General features: G+C 41.2%; 1 protein-coding gene across 1 annotated transcript in view; it reads left to right on the plus strand.

Moving 5' to 3' along the window:
* Positions 1-21,274, plus strand: part of LOC102919131 (uncharacterized) — a 54,142-nt gene that overhangs the window by 24,927 nt on the left and 7,941 nt on the right. The window contains exons 3-5 of the mRNA XM_042267325.2: positions 328-454; positions 655-712; positions 2,861-4,745. Coding sequence (XP_042123259.2) covers positions 328-454; positions 655-712; positions 2,861-4,490 — 1,815 coding nt within the window. The 3' untranslated portion in view covers positions 4,491-4,745. The remainder of the gene's footprint in view (positions 1-327; positions 455-654; positions 713-2,860; positions 4,746-21,274) is intronic.

Raw genomic sequence — 21,274 nt, forward strand, 5'->3', positions numbered from 1 at the left:
GTAAAACATACAGCTACTTTTCCAGCTCCATGCCTGTCTACTTCCCGTCATTATAATCATTGACTAGCTCTCTAAAAGTGTGAGCAAGCCCTGATTAAATACTTCTTTGGTCATGAAGTCTTATCTCAGCAATAGAATAGTAACTGAGACTGTGCATCTGCTTTTCTTACAATAAGCACTCAAGATAGCATCCTACAGATGTTTTGTGATTAGCAGTTATCTGTGTAATTATTTAGAAGTATCTTCAGAATCTTCAGTCCTAGATGATTCTGTATATTGTCAGCCTGTCAGTGAAAAGTAACCATCTTAATATGTGCACTGTTTTAGGAGCCAGTGACCTTTGAGGATGTGGCTGTGAAGTTCACCTCAGGCGAGTGGGCTTTGTTGGATTCCAGTCAAAAGAAGCTCTACAGAGATGTGATGAAGGAAACATTTATGAACCTGATCTCCATAGGTAAAAAATACAACCTACTCCTGTTGCATATTCAGTCATATAACAACTGTTTCGTGCTTCTATATGTAGTGGTGTGATTTGAATTCTTGAATGGAATATGTAGTGACTTTAGTGTGCATACCCATGCCATAAGAGCAAGATTACAATAATTTTTTTAAATCTTGAATATGTCATAATAAATTCTTTGGGTTTACTTCTAGAGAAAGGACTAGAAGAAAATATTGAAGAGGACTACAAAGATCTCTGCAGAAACCTGGGGTAATTTATATTCAATAGAAAGGAATTTATATTTAACATTTGGGAGTGAGAGGATAAAATGAATCTAACAAATTGAATCTAACCACAATTTCCTGTAACAGAGCATTGGATTATATTGTTCTATATTTGTGTATACCATCTGTAATTTATGAATATTACCAACATGTGATGGAACATTAATCTCCAAAAGAGCTTTTCCAGTAGTTTATTACACAAAATCTTTCCTTCATATTTAAAATTATTTAGTATCATTCTAAATACTTTTCTGAGGCTTAAACATACGGGCTGTGTTTTATTCCCCACTTTTGCTGTGAGAGAAAGCAACTGTGGAGTGGAGCTCCGTTTTACTTACAGTTCCTTATCACAGTCCCATCATAAAGGGAAGCAGGGCAGGAACGTGAGCCTGACAGGCATCAGGAGGCAGGAACTGAAGCAGAGGTGATGGAGAAATGCTGTTTGCTGGTGTGTTCCCCATCCTTTACTCTGCTCCTGCCTTCTTCAACCCTGGCTGATCTCTCTAGGAGCCAACACCCACAGTAACTGGAACATGTCTCCGCAGACATGTCTAAATGTCTGTCTGGCAGAGCCTTTTCTCCTTTGGTTTTCCCTCTTCTCAGATGTGTGAACTAGCTTGAGTCAAGTTGATGGAAACTAACCAAAACACTTGACTTCTTGTCTACAGTACACACAAATCCCACACTATTAATCCAGAACCTTTCATGGTTTGTTTCTCTCTAAACCATCCCAATCTTACAATATACAGCATGATGTAACATTAGAAAGCACAGATTCTTAATAGAAAATATCACAGGAACTGTCCTAGTAGAGCCTTTTAGGTACATTCCATCATCCTTAGAACTAGAGAAGTCAAACTTCCATCATTTACATTGTTCTCAGCATTCCTGTCCACTGAGTTCCTGAGACAACTCACTATCCTCTGAGATTTGGTGACGAAGGTACTGTAGCCTATGTGTTTCTGGTCATTTTCACAGTCTTCATGAAAACCACATGGTCAGCTCTGTCACAGTAATACCCTATGAACCTGGTAACTAACTTCTGTTTTAGAGTGCTCTCTGTTCATGTTATATCACCATGACCAAAGTCATCTTTTGGAGCAATGGGCATATTTTGGCTTATACTTCCACGTTATAGTCCAGGAGGTAAGGCAGGGCATGAGCTCAAAATAGGCAGAAACCCAGAGGCTGGAACTAAACTGGAGACCATGGGGGAATGCTGCTTATTAGCTTGCTTGTCGTGGATTACTAAGGTATCTTTCTTATAAAATTCATACCCACCTACCCAGAGGCACACCTTCCACCATGGGCTAAGCCCTCTCTCATGAATCAGGAATGAGAAAATGCTCCTAAAGACTTGTTTCCAGTCCAATGTTTTTGAGCCATTTTCTCAATTAAGGGTCCTTATTCTCCAGTGACCCAAGATGGGTCTAGTTGATAAACTAACCAATGCAGGCTGAGTATTTTGAATGCCAAAATGCAACAACTTTATGTGATTGTTATGATTGTCTCTTAATGCCAAGACCTGTGCCTGAATGTTCACACCATCTATATCTATTAATTATTTTATGTGTATGTATATGTATACTTTGTACACTGCCTGTGGGAAAAAGATTTGCAGAGGCCAGAAGAGCACAATAGATCCTTCAACTCAAGACCAACAGGAATTTGTGAAGCATCCACATGAGTGCTTATGTTAAAACTCTGGTCTACTGGACGAGCAAGAATTGTTCTTAATCTCTAAGATTATGATACAGCTCCTTCATATTTTTTTTTGTTTGTTTGATTTTTGGTTTTAGATTTTTGAGACATGCTTTCTCTCAGTAGCCCTAGCTGTCTTGGAATTAGCTTTGTAGATCAGACTGGCACTGAACTCACAGAAGTCTGCCTGTCTTTGCCTCCCTAGTGCTGGGATTAAAAGTGTATACCACCACTACCCTGCTGCATTCATTGTACTTAATGAAGCATAGTCAACAGTCTACTTTTTTACATATGATGGGTTGACAAGTAGTTACATTGTACTCAACTTTGGAGGTATTCTGCTTTTTCCTCTAATAGTAAAGTTGTAGTGGACCACATTAACCACCTTCAACATTTCCCTTGTTTAAAGTAATTGTCTTCTCATTTCTTACAGAACTCAGTTGGTTGAGAAAGACTGTGAATATAAATGTGATAGTCAGTGTGATGGCAACCATCATCCGATTCAAAAGAATATGGTTAATGAAGACAACCCTTCTGCAGTAATAGTTCATGAAAGCCCATTGCTTGTAAGAAACATCATTGATCATTCATCCTCACATGTGTATCTTAGAGACCAAACTACAGGGAAAGAATCTCAATGTAAGGAAGCTTTTATACATCAGAAACATTGGGAAAATGACAGTAATTCTGAATCACTTCAGGTACTTGAAACTTCTCCCAGAGAGAAATCTCATGAGAATCAGCAATGTAAGGAAGACTTTCGGAGTCTCCCTTCTAATCAGCATCATGAGAGAACAAAGTGTGGAGATAAACTCAATCGGAACATATTAAGGAGATATACATATAGCCCAAAAGATGATGGAATCCATACAGAAGTGAAATCATTTGTTCACAACCATAGTGAAGAAGCCTCTATTGATTCCAATAATCTTATCAACCCTGAAAAAGGTCATATTGGAAAGAAAAAATACATTTGTAAGCAATGTGGGAAAACATTTCAATATGCTTCATGTTTTGAGAAACATAAAGTAACTCACACTGGAGAGAAGCCTTATGCATGTAAGCAGTGTGGAAAAGCCTTCACCAGTTCTAGCTGGTGCAACACTCATGAGAAGGGTCACACTGGAGAGAAGCCTTACATGTGTAAGCACTGTGGAAAAACCTTCAGAAGTTCCAGTTACTGCAACATTCATGAAAGAGTTCATACTGGAGAGAAACCGTATGCATGCAAGCACTGTGGCAAAACCTTTGCCATTTTGAGGTCTCGAAACTGTCATGAGAAAATTCACACTGGAGAGAAGATTTACGCATGTAAAGATTGTGGAAAAACCTTCTCAAGTCCCACTTCTTGTAGCATTCATGAAAGAATTCACACTGGGGAGAAACCTTATACATGTAAGCATTGTGGCAAAACCTTTGCAAGTTTGACTGGGTGTATCACTCATGAAAGAAATCATACTGGAGAGAAGCCTTATGCATGTAAGCATTGTGGAAAAGCTTTCAACAATTCCAGCTATCGCAATGTTCATGAAAGAATTCACACTGGAGAGAAACCCTATGCATGTAAGCACTGTGACAAAACCTTTGTCATTTTGGGTTCTCTTATCACTCATGAAAGAAGTCATACTGGAGAGAAGCCTTACACATGTAAGCATTGTGGAAAAGCCTTTTCCCAAGCCAGTTATCGTAATATTCATGAAAGAATTCACACTGGAGAGCAACCTTATGCATGTAAGCACTGTGGCAAAACTTTTGCCATTTTGAGTTCTCGTAATACTCATGAAAAAATTCACACTGGAGAGAAGCCTTATGCCTGTAAGCATTGTGGGAAAGCCTTCACCAGTTCTATTTGGTGTAATGCTCATGAAAGGGGTCACACTGGAGAGAAACCTTATGCATGTAAGCATTGTGGGAAAATGTTTGCCATTTTGAGTTCTCGTAATACTCATGAAAAACTTCACACTGGAGAGAAACCTTATGCCTGTAAGCATTGTGGGAAAGCCTTCACCAGTTCTGGTTACCGTAACAAGCATGAAAGGAGTCATACTGGAGAGAAGTCTTAAACATGTAAACATTGTGGAGAAACCTTTTCCAGTTTCAGTTGATGTAACTCTCATGAAAGAATTCATACTGGAGAGACATCTCATGCACTTAAAAATTGTAGAAAATCCTTCGCCAGCTCCTCTTACTGTATTACTCATGAAAGAATTTGCACCAGAGAGAAACTGTTTCCATGTAATGTATATCGGAAGCTGTTCCTTCAGGTTAATATCATACCAGGCATGAAAGAATTCACTGAAGAATGAAGACTTACACATGTAAGCATCGTGGAAAAGCCTTTTCCTACTCTAGTTATTTTAACATTCATAAGAGGTGTCTCATTGAACAGTATATATATATATATATATAGTGGAAAGCCTTCTTGGTAATTAGGTTTATGTTACTGGGCATTTTCTGGTTGTCATTTGTGTAGACTTTTTCTTTTCCAAAGATTCATAGCTTCTGTCTGTTGTGTTTGTATGTATGTGCGCCCATGCAAGTTCCTGGGGTCAGAAGAGTGTGTAGGATCCCCACTTTAGTTAGAAGCAGTTGTGAGCTGACTGAGTTTGGTACTAGGATACAAACTGCAGTACTTTGGAAGAGCAATAAGTGCTTTTCATCTTTACACAGTCTCATCATCAACTTCATTTATGGAAATTTTGTGGCTCGTACTTCTCAGTATTCATTAAGCAGAGAATTGGAGTTTTTTTTTTTTTTAGTTTTTACTGATGCTTTTATTCATTTTGACAGTTTCATGTATTTCTATAATATTTTAGCTGTCAATAGGAAAGAGGTTTTCATAATCCTTCTGCAGCCTCATAAGTCCCGTGTCGTGTCCGTGTCCGCCCCCCCCCCCGCCCCCCCGCGCGCGCCAGAGCTGAGGACCGAAGCTTTGTACATGCTAGGCAAGTGCTCTACTACTGAGCTAAATTCCCAACCCCCTCATAAGTTTTTTTTAGAACCACAGGGAAATTGAGGCAGAAAAAAAAATTAGAAACTGCAGGAGGTTCTATGGATGAACATGTAGAAGGCAGTGGCAGCTGAGAGGATGGGAGCTTTAATCTACCTGAGCTTCATTCACCCAAGGGAGCACTCTTACAAAATCCCTGTTTAGATCTTGGAGATGGACCCTAAGTTAATGACCCATAGCCCTCCCTCGAACCCCCCCCCCCTTTTGCCACCTGTTTCAATTCACAGTCCAGATATGGCATAGATTTCAGGCTACTCCATACCTCCCTCTTGTGTATGTACATGTCATTGCAAAGATGCACAAGGACCTGGAAGATGTGCCTGCCCTGCAGACTCAGGTTACCTCACCTATAACAATATTTAATGCAAGTGTAGATAATACTGTTCCTCTTGTGAATATTAAGGTATTGAAATAACTTTTATTTACCACAGAAGCAATAGAATGCATGATGAGCTCCCTGAGTTAAATTCTTAGGTATCTCTACCTCATCACTAGGGAAGGACCTCTTTGTCAGTTTCATCTTGAGGCTTTTGAACGATTTTCCCTTGTGTATGTAGACATACCTCCTATTCTGGGGCCAGGAAATGTCTTCATCTGATTTTGAGCCTTGCTTTCTATTTTTATAACTCTTGTATCGTTTGCTGACTATTGCTGCCATGTAATTTCATTTCTCAATGCATTCAGTGTTCGTATTCCCTTGTCTGTATTTTAATTTTCTTTTATAAAGTGGTTAGGTTGAATAGAAGGACATGGTAGGTGAAGCCTTTTATCCCAGCACTCTGGAGGCAGAGGCAGGTGATGTGAGCTTCAAGCTAGCCTGGTCTATACTTTGTGTTTCAGTCCAGTCAGTGTTCCATAATAGAGAGACTGTGGTTCAAAAAAAAAAAAAAAAAAACCAAAACACACAACCAAACAATGAAATGGATCGGTTTAAGTATAAGGTGTGAAAAAGCTGTATTCCAAAATACTGTATTTGCAAAGCAGGCCCTCCTTCCCATTGCTGTGTCTGGAGAGAATTCACGATTCCTTCTACCCCAACTCTATTGGTTTTGGCCTCAGGACTGCCCGGAATATCCAGTCCTTATGTCTCTTTCATCAACTAGGGATGCTGTTACTTTCTTTCACCAAACATCCACTAGGGTGCATGGATATTCAGAAAGCCTCACCCTTGCCACTGGGTTTGAATCCAGTGTAGATGCTGAGATGTATCATGTTGGGCTCATTCAACAGTCACTTCTACTGCCCATAAGGAGGACACCTTGGTCCACCAGAAGCAGGGAAGAGTGAGTGTGTCAGGGCTCCTGGAATTGTGAGTTGTTGTTTGTGACAGAGCAAAGGCTGTGGCTCTGCGGCTTTGTCATTCCTCTGGCACTGTGCGGACAGGAGTGCGCTAGAGTGCTGCATTGGCTTCCTCCTTCCAAAAGCGCAGCTGTGTGCAAAGCAGACAGCTGTGCAGAAGGCCTCCCAGCCTGTTCTGTTCACAGGAAACCATTTTGTCCAAGTCCACTTTCTTGCTGTGGTGAAAAGGCAACCGGAACCTGCAGCTCTTCAGAGCTTGGAGAGCTGCCATGTTGGTGATGCTGCGTTCAGACTGTGGTGTGGGGGGTCGTGGGGGGGGTCGTGGGTGGTGTGCTCTCCCCTTTAGAGCCTTGTCAGTGCTGCTGTAGAGTTTTCCTGTCGTCACCTTTGTCATTCATATTTTTCTTAGTACTGGACCCGAAGCCACGCCTGACATGACGTAAACACAGGCTTTGTTATTAGGCTACATTACCCAATCAAAAATTCATTTTGTGTGTAGGTTCTGTTAAAATATGATGATGTTTTTAAAATGATATAAGAGGGTTAGATTGTTCTGTCTGTGAAAGTGGGTCAAAATTCCTGGTCACTGAGGAAGAGGAAATTTTAATTAGATTTGGTTTTTTGCACTAACCATGCCTGAGGCATGTTGCTGCCAGGGGCCATGGTATCATCTGGACCAGGGCTGTGGCTGAGGGTCATGTCTGGGTCCATGGCCCTGCCACAGACAGGGTCTATGTTGATGTATATAGCTCCTGAGACCATCAAAAACAGTCAGTGCTGGGGGTCTGGGCCACCACCTTGGGCCATGTTGATGTGTAAGGGCCACACTGCTATGGGGGTCATACTGGTCTGAGTGGCCTGCACTGCTACCTGGAACCGTGGTGACATTTGGGCCAGGGCTGCTGCCAAAGACCGTGTCTGGGTCTGTGGCCCTATAGCAGCCAGGGTCTGAGTTGATGTCTGTGGCTCCTGTTACCACCAAGGGCTCTGCAGATGCCCAGGGTCTCGTCAGCCCCCTTAGACCAAGTTGGTGTCTGAGAGCCATGCTACCACTGGGCCATGATGATATCTGGGTCTGAGCTGCTGCCAAAGGCCATGCTTAGGTCTGTGGTCCTCCTGCAGCTGGGGTCTGTGATGATGTCCATGGCCCATGTTAGCATAGGGACTCATTGAACCATGCTGTGTTTAGCGCCACCCTTCACTGACCCTGAGATGGCTAGCCTCGCTCCTCACTGCATACTGTAGCAGGAGAGCTGCTCCTACCCTCCTCAGGGGAGAGCTCGCCCCTGCCCTTGGGAAAGATGGCCCCAACCCTTACCACAGGCATGCACCTCACCTGGGCAGCACAGTAGATCCAATCAGGGATGCAGGTAAGATGACCCTGACAGTGTGAGAGCAGGAGAGCTAGCCTCTCTTCCCTCTTCTGCCATGTGGTGGCATGGACAAGAGAAAGATGCCTTCCCACTCCCACCAGTTACCTCAGCAGGTGAGAGAGCTGGGACTGGGGTCATGAGAGTGAGAGAACCAGCCCTGCCCCTCACCAGCTGCAGCACACAGCAGAGCAGGCCCTGCACCCCACCTGGACAGTACACTCAGCTGAGCCTGTTGTCAGGGCCACAGATGAGCCAGCCTTGAGCCTGTGAGAGGTGAAGAGCTGATGCCACACCACTCTTGTATGCCCCTTACAGCAATTGGGAGAGAGGGCCTTGTACCTTGCCTTGGCGAAACAATAGAGCTGGCGTTGGTGATTTGAGTGTGGGAGACCTAGGACTGAGGGCCTGAGAACAGTCCCCACTCCTTGCTCTAGACTGCCTTGGGTGAGCTAGCTGAGGCAGGGCTGGGGAGCCCACCTGGGCAGTGAACACTTGGAAGAAAAGATGAATGGACTAAAGGGTAAACTTTGTGACTCAACAGGCCACACCACACACAGCTTCCATGACAAGATTCTTCTTTGGTTTGGTTTGGTTTGGTTTTTGGTTTTTCTTTTAAATTTGTCTTTGATTTGGGGGAGGTTGCAACAGCTGAGAACAGATGGGAAGGGATGGGGACATAAGTGGGATCAGAATGAATGATGTGAAATCCACAAAGAATCAATAAAAGTTTAAAAAAAATTCAACCTTTTTAAAAAGTTCAAGTCTTTCACCTGTGGGCTCCTTTAAAAGTCAAAATTAAATTAACTTCTTCAAGAGAGAAAAACCAGGGCACCATCACAATCTGAACCAAGCGAAACCAAGCTTCAACAGTATGAATGGCTCAATGTCCAATTGTCTGGGATTCACTCATGATCTTCTGTACTCCTCCAATGGGTTTGGGTCACTTGCTCGGCCCTGCCCGATGCAGCCGTAGTTTTGTCTTCTAGGCTCTGGCTGACTCGACCCCACTGCTGCTACTGTTCTTGGTGATCTTCCCATGGTACTGGCATCTCTAAAATGCTGGGGTCCCTTGCTGTAGCTGGGCTACACTTTCACTAATAGGCTCTCTTCTTAATGCCAAGCCTCAACTTCTTTGCGTGACCCCTTCGTTCTGGGCCTTCAACTGCTACTGAGGCTGCACCTTCACCAATGGCCTTTCCTGGCCTCTCACAGTGCTGTGCCTCAACTGGTCTCAATTACTCCTTCATGGCTGCAAAACCAGTACCACCTTGGTCACGATTACACATCAAATCCTTCTGCCAACACGAGGAACAGCCATGGCTGTCTCTGGAACACAGCTTTTCTGTGCTGTCAGGAAAAACTTCTCATTAGTTGTCACCAGGGATGCTAGCCTGTTAATCACCACTAATATCTTAACTAGCTAACCAGCATCAGTTGTCCCAGTAACATAAAGGTTATTTTAATAGTTCTGATATCTTGTTAATCACAGCTCCATTCTTCAGCCCCAGCTAACCAGAACCACAGAATCTTAATTCAAACTAACAAATGGCCCTGATAGAGTTTTTAAACTTCCCTCTGAAACTTTACAAGCTGGGCCTCCATCCTCTGCAGTGCTCTCAATGTTCTTATGTTCCCATAGAACATTCCACAGAGCTCTTAACACTCCATGGCTCTCCTAGCCCAAAGTTCCAAAGTCTTTCCACAAGCCTCCCCAAAACATGGTCAGGTCAGAGCAATATCCCACTATGCTGGCACCAATATGTCTTAGAGTTTTAATTGCTGAGACAAAACACAATGCCCAAAAAAGCAGGTTGAGAAGGAAAATGTTTATTTGACTTACATTTCCACTTTGCTGTTCATCACTGAAGGAAGTTAGGATAGGAACTCAAACAGGGCAGGATCCATGAGGTAGGAGTTGATGCAGAGTCCATGGAAAGGTGTTGCTTACTAGCTTGCTTCTGGCTCAGCCTACTTTCTTATGGAACCCAGGACCACGGGCTGGGCCCTCCCCCATTGATCACTAATTAAGAAAATGTCTTATAGCTAGACCTCATTGAGCATCTCCTCAACTGCATTTCCTTTCTGATGACTGGCTTGTGTCAAGTTGACACACAAAGCTATCCACTACAAGCTCTATATGTGATTTTTGTGCATGAATTTACCTGAAGCCTGCACCTACCCTGAAGTCCTGTTTTTTTCCTTTGGGCCATGAATTTGGAATGTCCAAAGCAAGCTTAAGACACTACTTAATGGAAAAGGGCCAAGGGCAATACCGGGTATGGGAAAAGGGAGTTAATGCACTAAAAATCCAGGAGAATGTTGTCTTACAATGCAGTGTCATCCTTAGATCATTTGATCAATTTCAGAGCTCAGTACTAATGTCAAGCTTTTTGTTTGGATTTTTCAAAAGTTGTTTTTTGTTATTTTTGTTTATATTTTGCTTATTTCTCTCCCCCCTCCCTCCCTTCTTTCTTTCCTTCCTTCTTCCTTCCTTTTTCTTTGTTTTGGTTTTTCTAGACAGGGTTTCTTTGGGTATTATTGGCTGTCCCCTGGAACTAGTTCTTTGGCATAGACTAACCTCCAATTTAGTGATTATCCTGCTTCTGTCTCAGGAGTACAGGAATGAAAAATGGATGCAACCATGCCCAGCTTCTGTAATTGTTTTTGAGTCAGGGTTTCACTGCGTAGCCATGAATGGTTTTGACTTCACAGAAGTTTGCCGTTTTTGAGAATGCTGACATTATGGGCTTGGCCTGAACTTAAGATGTTTTGATATTATAGGCTGAGGGGTGGTATGAGTACAGTTAGCCAATCAGGGACAGTATTACTAAACAAAATGAACTGTCCAAATGAGCACGGATAGTCATTTCCCCTGAAACTGTTTTTAGCTTTGCTTAGCAGAGTCACCCAAGGACCTCTTTTGGGTGATTGTGTTCTGCTGACTGCAGGCCTCTTTGGCAGGACAGCTAGACACATCAGAAGCACAAAATGGTGAGTGCATCTTGAGCTCCTAGAAATCTGGGGGCCAGTTTGGGACACTAACTGAAGTTTGCACTGGTGCTGGGCAGTCCAGTGGAAGTTGGCCTCTGGCCCAGCAATGCCCATGCCCATATATCCTTAAAGTGTTTATCCTTTAGGCAGCCTTTAGTCCTGCATCCCCCACACTTCTGTCCTTAGTGAAGCTGCTTTATCACAGTCTATTGCACTCTTGGATGAGTTCTTGCAATGAACTTGCACCTTCATAGACCTTATTGTTCTGGAAATTGTTGAGGCTGAATCTAGATTGCTGGGCAGTTGACTTGAGTGTGCCCTACATTTATAATATATTTATTACAGTTGTGTTTATACATTGGTTTTCATTTAACTTATATTTAATATATTATCATTTCTTTCTTTGTTTTGTTTTTGGTAACATGGTTTCCCTGTGTGGCCTTGGAACTTGATATGTTGACCAGGCTAGCCTTGGACTCAGAGATGATTACCCTCCTCTGCTTCATGCATTCTGGGTTGAAAGGCTTGCACCATCATGCCTGATTTTTCTTTTCTTTTCTTTTTGGACCTGGACACCTGTTTACCAGTAGGCAGGCCCAGTACTCAATGCATAGCTGAGGATAATCCCAAACTTTGATACACCAGCCTCCTCCTCTATTCCTTCTCCTGTGCTTGTTTTATTCTTTCCAATACTAGTGTATTCATCACTCTACTGCTTATCCCATGCATTCTACTACCCCTCTAGCATTCATTCCACCTCCCCACAGACCTCACGGAACCTTTCTTCATGTCTCTATGGGCACTCAGTCCAGTTTTGGAACAGATGGGTGGGAGTTCGAAAATAGAGTCCATACATAAGAGAGACAGCAGTTGGCTCTGTTCTTGGGTTACATGTCTCAGTATAATTGCATTTCTAAGTTATATCCATTTGCTTGTAAATTTCCTTTCAGTTTTCTTCATTGCTGAGGGAAAATCATTGTGTTTGTGTGCCACATCTCCATCATGTGGACATCAGCTGATGGAGATCCAAGCTGATTCTTTTTCTCAATATTTGGACTACAGCATCAATGATCACTACTGTGCATGTATCTGTTACAGTGTATGGACTCTTTTCATTATATGTGGAGAAATGGATAGCTTGGTGAAATAGTATTTCTGTTTTTCTCTGTTCAAGGCAAGGTCACATCTATTTGCTTGTTAATTGCAGCAGTTTACACTCCTACCAACGGTAAGTATTCATTTTCACACACATCCTCTATAGGGTTTGAGGTCTTCAGGCTTTTATTGCAAACTTTTTACCTTGGTATCCATATCCTAACCTTGTGGATGTCTATTTTATTGGTTTATTATAAAAAGCCAAACAAACTGGACGCCGGTGGTGCACGCCTTTAATCCCAGCACTCGGGAGGCAGAGCAGGTGCCTCTCTGTGAGTTCAAGGGCAGCCTAGTCTACAGAGCAAGATCCATCACAGGCACCAAAAACTACATGGAGAAATCCTGTCTCAAAAAAAAAAAAAAAAAAAAAAAAAAAAAAAAAAAAAAAGGAAAAGAAAAGAAACCGAACAAACCTTTAAAATGTATTTTTATTATTGGGATATTTACATTTTAAGTGATGTATTTTAATCACAGCTAGTGCTTACACCCCAGCAAACCCAGCTCTTAATTTTTTTTAAATTTATTTTCCACTGAGTTCAGTAAGTGCTGTCCACATGTGTGTGGCCAGACACCAGAGCACTGACAACATACTTGTGGCCATATTCCTGAAGAAAATGACCCTCCTTTCCCCAAAACCACCAATTGCTAAAACCTTCTTAGCTAGCTGTTGTCTTTTTGGGGACCAATCCCATTCTCATTAAGTACAACTTACCAAAGTTAAGTCAAGATCAGATGAAAAGAAAAATAGACCTATAACCCATAAGGAAATAGAAGCAGTCATTAAGTCTCTTAACCATAATAGACAAGAGGGGAAAACTCAAGCTGTACTGCTGTATTTATCTGGAATCCTTTTGATCTCTGTGAAGTAGATACAAGTTTTATGGCTTTTTGATCCCATGAAACTTACATGAATTCTTATTTTATAAAAGGACATAAAAGTTTTAGATATATTAGTATTACCAATCAGTATTGAAATCCATATGATAGAAAAGCAGGTAACGGGTATCTGTGAAACAGCAGGAGTAGACTCATACCTATAAGTTATATTTAGAAGACAACCAAAGAAAATCTAAAATCTTGAGCTTGTGACACAGTATCAGAATTTTATTAATGTTAAACTCTAAACTTTTGAAATTTTAAATTAACAGTATCATAGAAGGGGAAAGTAATCTGAAACATTTAGATCATCTATTTATGCCTTTTAAAATTGATATTTTTTTTTAGGTTTATTTATTTATTTATTATGTATACAGTGTTCTGCCTGCATGTATGTCTGCAGGCCAGAAGAGGGCACCAGATCTCATTACAGATGGTTGTGAGCCACCATGTGGTTGCTGGGAATTGAACTCAGGACCTCTGGAAGAACAGCCAGTGCTCTTAACCGCTGAGCCATCTCTCCAGCCCCTTAAAATTGATATTTATATCTTAAACCACTTTAAGTCCCTCAAAGCTTGAATAGACTTTTACCTTTTTTTTTTTTAAACATTTATTTATTTGTTATGTATACCGAGTTCTGCTTGCGTGTATGTCTGCATGCCAGAAGAGGGCACCAGATCTCATTACACATGGTTGTGATCCATTATGTGGTTGCTGGGAATTGAACTCAGGACCTCTGGAAGAGCAGCCAGCGCTCTTAACCTCTGAGCCATCTCTCCAGCCCTTGAATAGACTTTTTATATCCTCAAACTTTTATACATTTTAAAACATTTTTAGGCCCTCAAAACTTGTATAGACTTTCATATGTTAGAACATTTTTTATCAAGAGACCTAGTAGATTTAGAAAAACAAGGCTTGATTTTTAGATATAAAATGAGCTGACAAGTTGGCTATAGCCTTATAAATTTAAATACCTTAAAAACATCTTTAAAAAGTTTTAAAAATCTCACAAATGTCTTCCTGCAATATCAAGAAGAAAGTGCCCTCTTTTAATTTATGAGGGAAAAAAAAACGTAGCATAAACACAATCTGTATAAGGCAAAACTAAGTTCCAGTAGTACAAACAATCCAAAGTTCAATATCTGGGCTGCTCTGCTTTGCTTCCTTCTCCCTGTCACTGTGTCAGGGGCTCAGACCGACAGAATGACATAGAGGAAACTTAAATAAGCATGCCTGGATCTAGCGAAGGAAGAACCATAATCCAGCTCTAAAGCTAGCTTTCCAATAAAGAAGCACAGCATAAAACAATTTTAACCTTATCTATCTCAAAAAGATATTTAAACTCCTGCTAACTGAATCCAGTGACCACAGCACAGAGATAAATTCTGAGCCCTGATCATAAATGCAGCCATAGCGGTGGTGGGTGGTGACTGGTTGCTGTTGGCAGCAGAGACAGCAAAAATATTTAAACCATTTCTCTTTCAGCTCCATGTTTGCAACAAAATATATGAACAGACCAGAAAACACAGTCAAAACTTTTCAACAAAACAAGCATACACATATACACGGAGTTGAATCCAAGTTACATACACAATCACACAGAATTAAAGCCGGCTTACATTCATACATATAGGGTTAAATCCAAGTCATAGACATGTATACATAGAGATATATTAAACAGGATTTGAGTAAGAAAGGGAGAACCAGTCTGTGCTGAGCAAGATGAAGATGGCTTTTCCATCTCTGACTTGCATGTTGTAGCAAACTATAAAGCTGTCAATGAGTGAGAAAACCAATTTGTTACAGGTGGGAGAGAGCAGATCTGCCACAGGTGGAGCAGGTGAGTGAGGTCCTGGCATGAAGTGGATACCTTTGATGGGTCCTGTCAGGGTATGCCACTAAACATACACACCACACACAGCAGAGTTGGGGCGGGGGGGGGAGGAAGAGGCAAGGGATGAACTATCATACAGAAATCTATCCAGTTCATGCCGTTGTCCTACTAAAGTTGGCTGTGGGAAATGATAGAAGTGGGGGAGCTTACAGATTATGATGGTGTTGGATGAAGTGAGTGTTGATGGTTCCAGGGATCCTAGCAGGGCTTCTGCTGAGCATGGCACCAAATGTTGTATTTTAAAAAACGGTGCACAGCAGGGCTGAAGAGATGGCTCAGCAGTTAAGAGCACTGGCTGTTCTTCCAGAGGTCCTGAGTTCAATTCCCAGCAACCACATGGTTGCTCACAACCATCTATGAGATCTTGTGCCCTCTTCTGGCCTGCAGGTGTACATGCAGGCAGAGCACTATAAACATAATAAATAAATAAATCTTAAAAACAACAACAACAAACAACGGTGTTCCGCAGCCTTGGCGTGTGGAGCCAAGGGGCATGGCAGAAAGCCACTTGATTGAAAGTTTTTCTAGGTATAGTAATCTAGACTGGCATCTATGTTCTCTTAGAGTCTGCAGCACATCTGTCCAGGTCCTTCTGGTTTTTAGTGTCTTTATTGAGAAGTCAGGTGTAATTTTTATAGGTCTGCCTGTATATATCACTTGATCATTTTCACTTGCTGTAGTCGGACATTTTCCTGTGTCCTGGCTCTCCCACTTGTGTCCCCCAAGTAAGCACACAGGCTTATTAACTGCTTGGCCATTTGCTCAGGCTTATTACTGACTAGCTCTTACACTTAAATTAACCCATAATTCTTATTTATGTTCAGCCATGTGGCTTGGGACCTTTTCTCAGTTCTGCCTTCACATCTTGCTTCCTCTGTGTTTAACTGGCAACTCCTGACTCTGCTCTTCCTCTTCCCAGCATTCCTTTAGTCTGCTCTCCCCACCTATACTTCCTGCCTGGCTACTGACCAATCAGTGTTTTATTAAGCCAGTATACAAGAGTATTATCCCACAGCAACTTGCTGCTTTTAATATTCTTTCTGTGTTCTGTATGTTTAGTGTTGTGATTATTATGTGATGTCTTAGTTAGGGTTACTATTGCTGTGAAGAGAAGCCATGACCATAGCAACTCTTGTAAAGCAAAACATTTAACTGAGGTGGTAGCTTATAGTTCAGAGGTTGAGTCCATTATCATAATAGTTTCAGAGGTTGAGTCCATTATCATAATAGTGTGTGTGGGGGGTGATGGTGGCATGCAGACAGACATGGTGCTGTTTATTTTCTTGCTTTTTTAAAGGGATTTGTTCATTTCCATTTCAAGGACCTTTGTTATCTTCATATAGTTAGTTTTAAGATCATTTTCTTGTCTTTCTTTAAAGGACTTATTCATTTTCTCCAATTTGTTGTGTATACATTTTCCTTTTTTTTTTTTTTTTTTTGAGATAGGGTTTCTCTGTGTAGCAGAGTCCTAGCTGTTCTAGAACTTGCTTTGTAGACCAGGCTGGCCTTGAATTCACAGAGATCCTCTCTTGACTCTGCCTCCCAAGTGCTGGGATTAAAGGCGTGTGCCACCACCGCCTGGCTTCCTCATTTTCTTTAAGGGATTTATTCATTTCTTCTTTAAGGAACTCTATGACCTGTATAAAGTTAGTTTTAATGTCTTTTTCTTGTGGTTCAGCTATGTTGAAATATTTAGGGCTTGGTGTAGTATAATAGCTGGGCTCTGGTGGTGACATATTACTTTTGTTGTTAATTTTTTTTTCTTGTGCTAACATCTAGGCATCTGGGTTTGTGGTGATGAGAGACCTAGATGCTGATTTCTGAGTTTGTCTTTGTTAGATGGTGTTTTGTTCCTGGGTTTCTATTTCCTTTCTGGTCTTTGGACTTGGTATGGCCTGTGGTTGAGCAGAAGATCTCTGTCTGAGTTGGGGGGTATAGACATGGCAATGAGAAGGGATGAGAGAGGATTGGGGGAAACCAAGAGAGTGGGGGTGATCTCTGGGCTGGCAGCCTACTTGGAGTTTTCGTAGCCAGTGTGGCTTCTGGTCGAGCAGTTAAATTGTTTAAATTGTGGGGACAGGTATATGGCGGTGAGGAGTGGTAGGAGGGATAGCATATAGGTTACACCAGAGAGTGAGGGATGTCAACTGGCAGGTGCCATATCACTGGTGTGGTTTCTGATCAAGTAGGGGCCCTGTGCCTGAATTCAGGCCAGGACAACCTACTAGAATTAGGGGGCAGATTGGATGTAGGCTGTGCAGCCACTAAGAGTGTTAGATTTCTCCCCCAGTGAAGAATGAAGAGACAAAAGGTTAGAAAGAGACCTTTGTACAATATTATTCCTGGCAACTCATGGTCATACATTTTTAAATTCTTTACCATTTGAGGTTGCTATTGTCCCTGTCTTTTACTCTTTTGCTTGGTTTTATTTCTAAGTAATTCTTTTCATGTTATTCTGAATGTGATTTTGTCACTGATTTTCTCTTAGACCCTAGTCTTCAATGGAGCATGAAAATGCTATTGTTTATTGAATGTTAACATTATATACTGCTACAATACTGAACGTATTAAATGGTAAAATAAAAAATGGATACATTTAAAAATTCCTTCTGTGTTTTAGTGTAGATTCTGGTTCAAATTGAAGAAAATATTAGCAGTTCTAGCTAATGATAGGCAAAATTGTTGCATATAAGATAAGACCAACTTGGAGGGGTAAACACTTACTTTCTATATGAAACAGTACACTACTATATGAAAATTCGGACACATCAGTGGTATGAAATGGTGAGTGAGTCTTGGGGTCCTGGAATCTTTGGTGGCAGTTTGGGACAATAGATACTTTGGAGCTATTTGGCACCAGCACATAGGTTTTCCCTGGTCCTGGAATATGGAGTCTGACCTAGCAATGTCTGTGTCCATGTGCACTTGAAGTGTGCACCCCACAGGCAGCCTCAAGTCCTGAGTCCCCACTGTTCTGTCCTGGTGAAGCTGCTTCCCCACCTTCCCCAGCACTCTTGGGTGAGTCCCTTCTGGGAAGCTGTGACTACACAGATTTTAAAAGAGATGGCAGGTTGGTGGTGATGAGTCCAGACTGTGCCTTTATGCCTTCACCACTTATCTATTATGATTTTTGCATGGTTCCTTTTCCCCTTTTTATGATAATGTGCAACAGTGTTTTTCTTGTTTTTCCTACAGCAGTGGTTAAAATTACCAGTCTGAAGAAAGAGAGAAATGCCATTTTGCTTCACATTTTACAGTGTTTTACAGTGTATTTTTTTTTTTTGAGGTTAAAATTGGAATTTTGGAAAGTGTTTCCGACATTGCTGAATGTGAAATGTGCAGAGCTTCACTGAACTGGAATTGTGTTTGTTGCTGCTCCTTGTTTTGCTGTAGGCTGTTTGAAACAGAAGAGATTGGGAATGGGAATTCTGTAACATAATTTCTGGGATCGCAGTCCTTGATGTCTTTCCTGTTGCCTTCAGATAGTTGGTTTTGTAGGTGGTGTAATTTCTAACCGTTGGGAAAACTGCAGAAAGTTCATATGAGAGAAAGACAAATGTACATTTTACCTGCTGGAAATATGTTTTTTGGGTGAAAGTTGATCTGATTGTGCAGTATATTCATAATATATTTATTACTCCTGTGTTTGTGGTTACTTTGATGTGTATTTATTTTTAATTCATATTTAATATATAATTTATTATTATTTGTTTTTGGTTTGGTTTGATTTTGGTGACAGGGTTTCTCTGTGTTGCCCTGGAACTTTCTCTCTTGACCAGGCTAGCCTTGGTCTCATAGATCACCCTCCTCTGAAGTATCATTCATTCTGGGATTAAAGGCTTGTACTTCAATGCTGGATTGTATTTTTTAGAGAGGAACAATCCTGTACCAATAGTCTGTCCTGAAAATCACTGCAAAGCTGAGAATAACCCTGCATTTTGATACTAAAACTCCTCCTCTCTTCCCTCTCCCATACTTTTTTTCTTTCAATCCTACTGTATCTACCACTCCACTTGCACATCACAAGCCTGCTACTGTGCCTGTTCCACCTCCACCTCCCCACAGATCTCATGGAACCTTTCTTCTTCATGCTCACTATGGACACTCAGTCTAGTTTTGAATCATACAGGAAAAGGTTAAAGAAAGCATATGTATTAAGAAAAGCAGACAGCCTTTGACTTTGTGTGGTTTCAACACCTGGTTCAGTGTAATTACATTTATAGGTGTATCTATTTGCTTGTAAATTTCATTTCAACATTCTTCATTTTAGAGTCAAATTCCAATATGTTTATATGCCACATTTCCATTCTGTGGACATCAGCTGATTGGAAGTTATTGGAAGTAGATCAACAATGGCCATATGTGTGCATGTATCTGTGGTAGATGTTTGGACTCTTCATTATATGTGGAGAGATGCATAGTTTGTTGAAATGGTAATTCTGTATTTTACTTTTGAGGTAAACTCACAGTTATTCACTTGTTAATTATTAGCAGTTTAAACTTCCACCAACACTAAGTATTCACTTTTCCTCATCCTTGAGCGGGTTTGAGGTCCTCAGACTTGCATGGCAACCTTTATCATGCGTACCCATATCCTAGCCCTACAGACATCTGTTTTAATGTTTTGTTCAGAAAAATCCAAACAAACCCACTTAAATATGTTTATTTTGGGGGGATTTTCTGCATATAAGTGATGTATTTTAATCAACTCTATGCCTTACACCCCCAGCAGCCATCTCTTAATTTACGTTTTTTGTTTTTGTTTTTTATTACACACCGAGTTCAGTTACTGCTGTCCAAGTGTGTGTGGCCATCTACAGGGCATGGGAAACATACTAGTGGCCTTGTCCTGAAAAAAACCAAACCAAAACAAAACAAAAAACCCGACTCTTTTCCCTTCAAAGCCATCAGTTGCCAATACCTTCTTACCTAGGGGTGGCCTTCATGAAGACCAATCTCATTCTGCCTGTTTTTTTAACTGACTCGATCTCAAGTGTTTCGGGAATTTTAGAATTTGGTACGTGAATTGTAGAATACTTTTTTTGTGAAATTGAGTTCATCTCAATGAGAGTCCTCTTCTTTCGCTGTGTCTTTGTCCAGTGAACTTCTACAAAAATGCAATATTCATATTTATCATAGATGATTGTAATTGTGTAGTATTAACTCAGTAAGATTGCAGTTGTTTCTAGCTGATGTTCTGAGTGACACTGGAAGAAAAAGAAAGCAGAGGAGACAAAGACAAAACGAAACATTCTCCATCAGTTCCAAGAGGCTGGAGACTTGGGCCAGAGGAATTGTCCTAAATTGACACTGAGGAGTCCTGCATTGTTTGTGGTTTGGCAGAGTCACATATTAATCCACTTTTCTCATATTTATATTGATGTATCCAATCCTGGTGAACAACCTGACAGAGGCAGTTCAGTATCAGCCAACTTGTAGGACATGGAGGCCTCAGGTTGATGATTGTTTTTGCCAAAACTGATTAGTTGGCTAAGCCTTGAGGACATAAATATCACAACCTAAAGGTATAGGAAGCAGTGAAGGAAATTTTTAGTTATGAGAGTAAAATTTATATACTTCCCTCTACCTACCTAAAGTATTTAATTGGTTGTTGGGGTCTGGGTGGGGTATTCCTGAAGGGACTCTGGTTGGCTCAAGCATGTCTCTGGTAGACTTTGCCCATCTTTCCCATTCCCTCTGTCTTGCTAAAAACCACTAGATTACATTTCAAAAAATAGCCATCAAGGTCTCTTCCCCCATTTGCCCCCTTCCTCCTCCTGAGGCTGACTACCAAGGTCCAGCTATCAAAATATTGAAGTTCAACAATTAAAAGATCCCTTTGGTTCACCTAATTAACATGCCCAACCAAAACATACCACCACATCCTAGCCCATTTTAACACAGACCTCCCCTTTTTCTCATCTTAAAAATTACACCTGCAAGGTCATTTGCTGCTGTTTTTGTTTTTGTTTTTCTGCCTGAGCCTGAAAGCAGCCACTTTAACTTTTCTTCTCCATTTACTAAGGGATCTCTGTGTGAAAACTGGTGTTTGGGTGTGGTTTGAGCCTAATCTAGGGTCCAGGAAGGAGTCCCCACTACGTAGGAGGGGTCTCCTTTAATTCCTGTTTAGAGAAGGGTTACTTTACTTAAAGCAAAGGCATAGTACAATAGTACATAGAAATATGCAGTGAAAGGTGTCAGCAGGCCACTTGACTAAGGGTACTCAAAAGTGTCAGTTATCTTGGGTGG

Source organism: Peromyscus maniculatus, chromosome 22, assembly GCF_049852395.1.
Source record: "Peromyscus maniculatus bairdii isolate BWxNUB_F1_BW_parent chromosome 22, HU_Pman_BW_mat_3.1, whole genome shotgun sequence".
Lineage (NCBI taxonomy): Eukaryota > Metazoa > Chordata > Mammalia > Rodentia > Cricetidae > Peromyscus > Peromyscus maniculatus.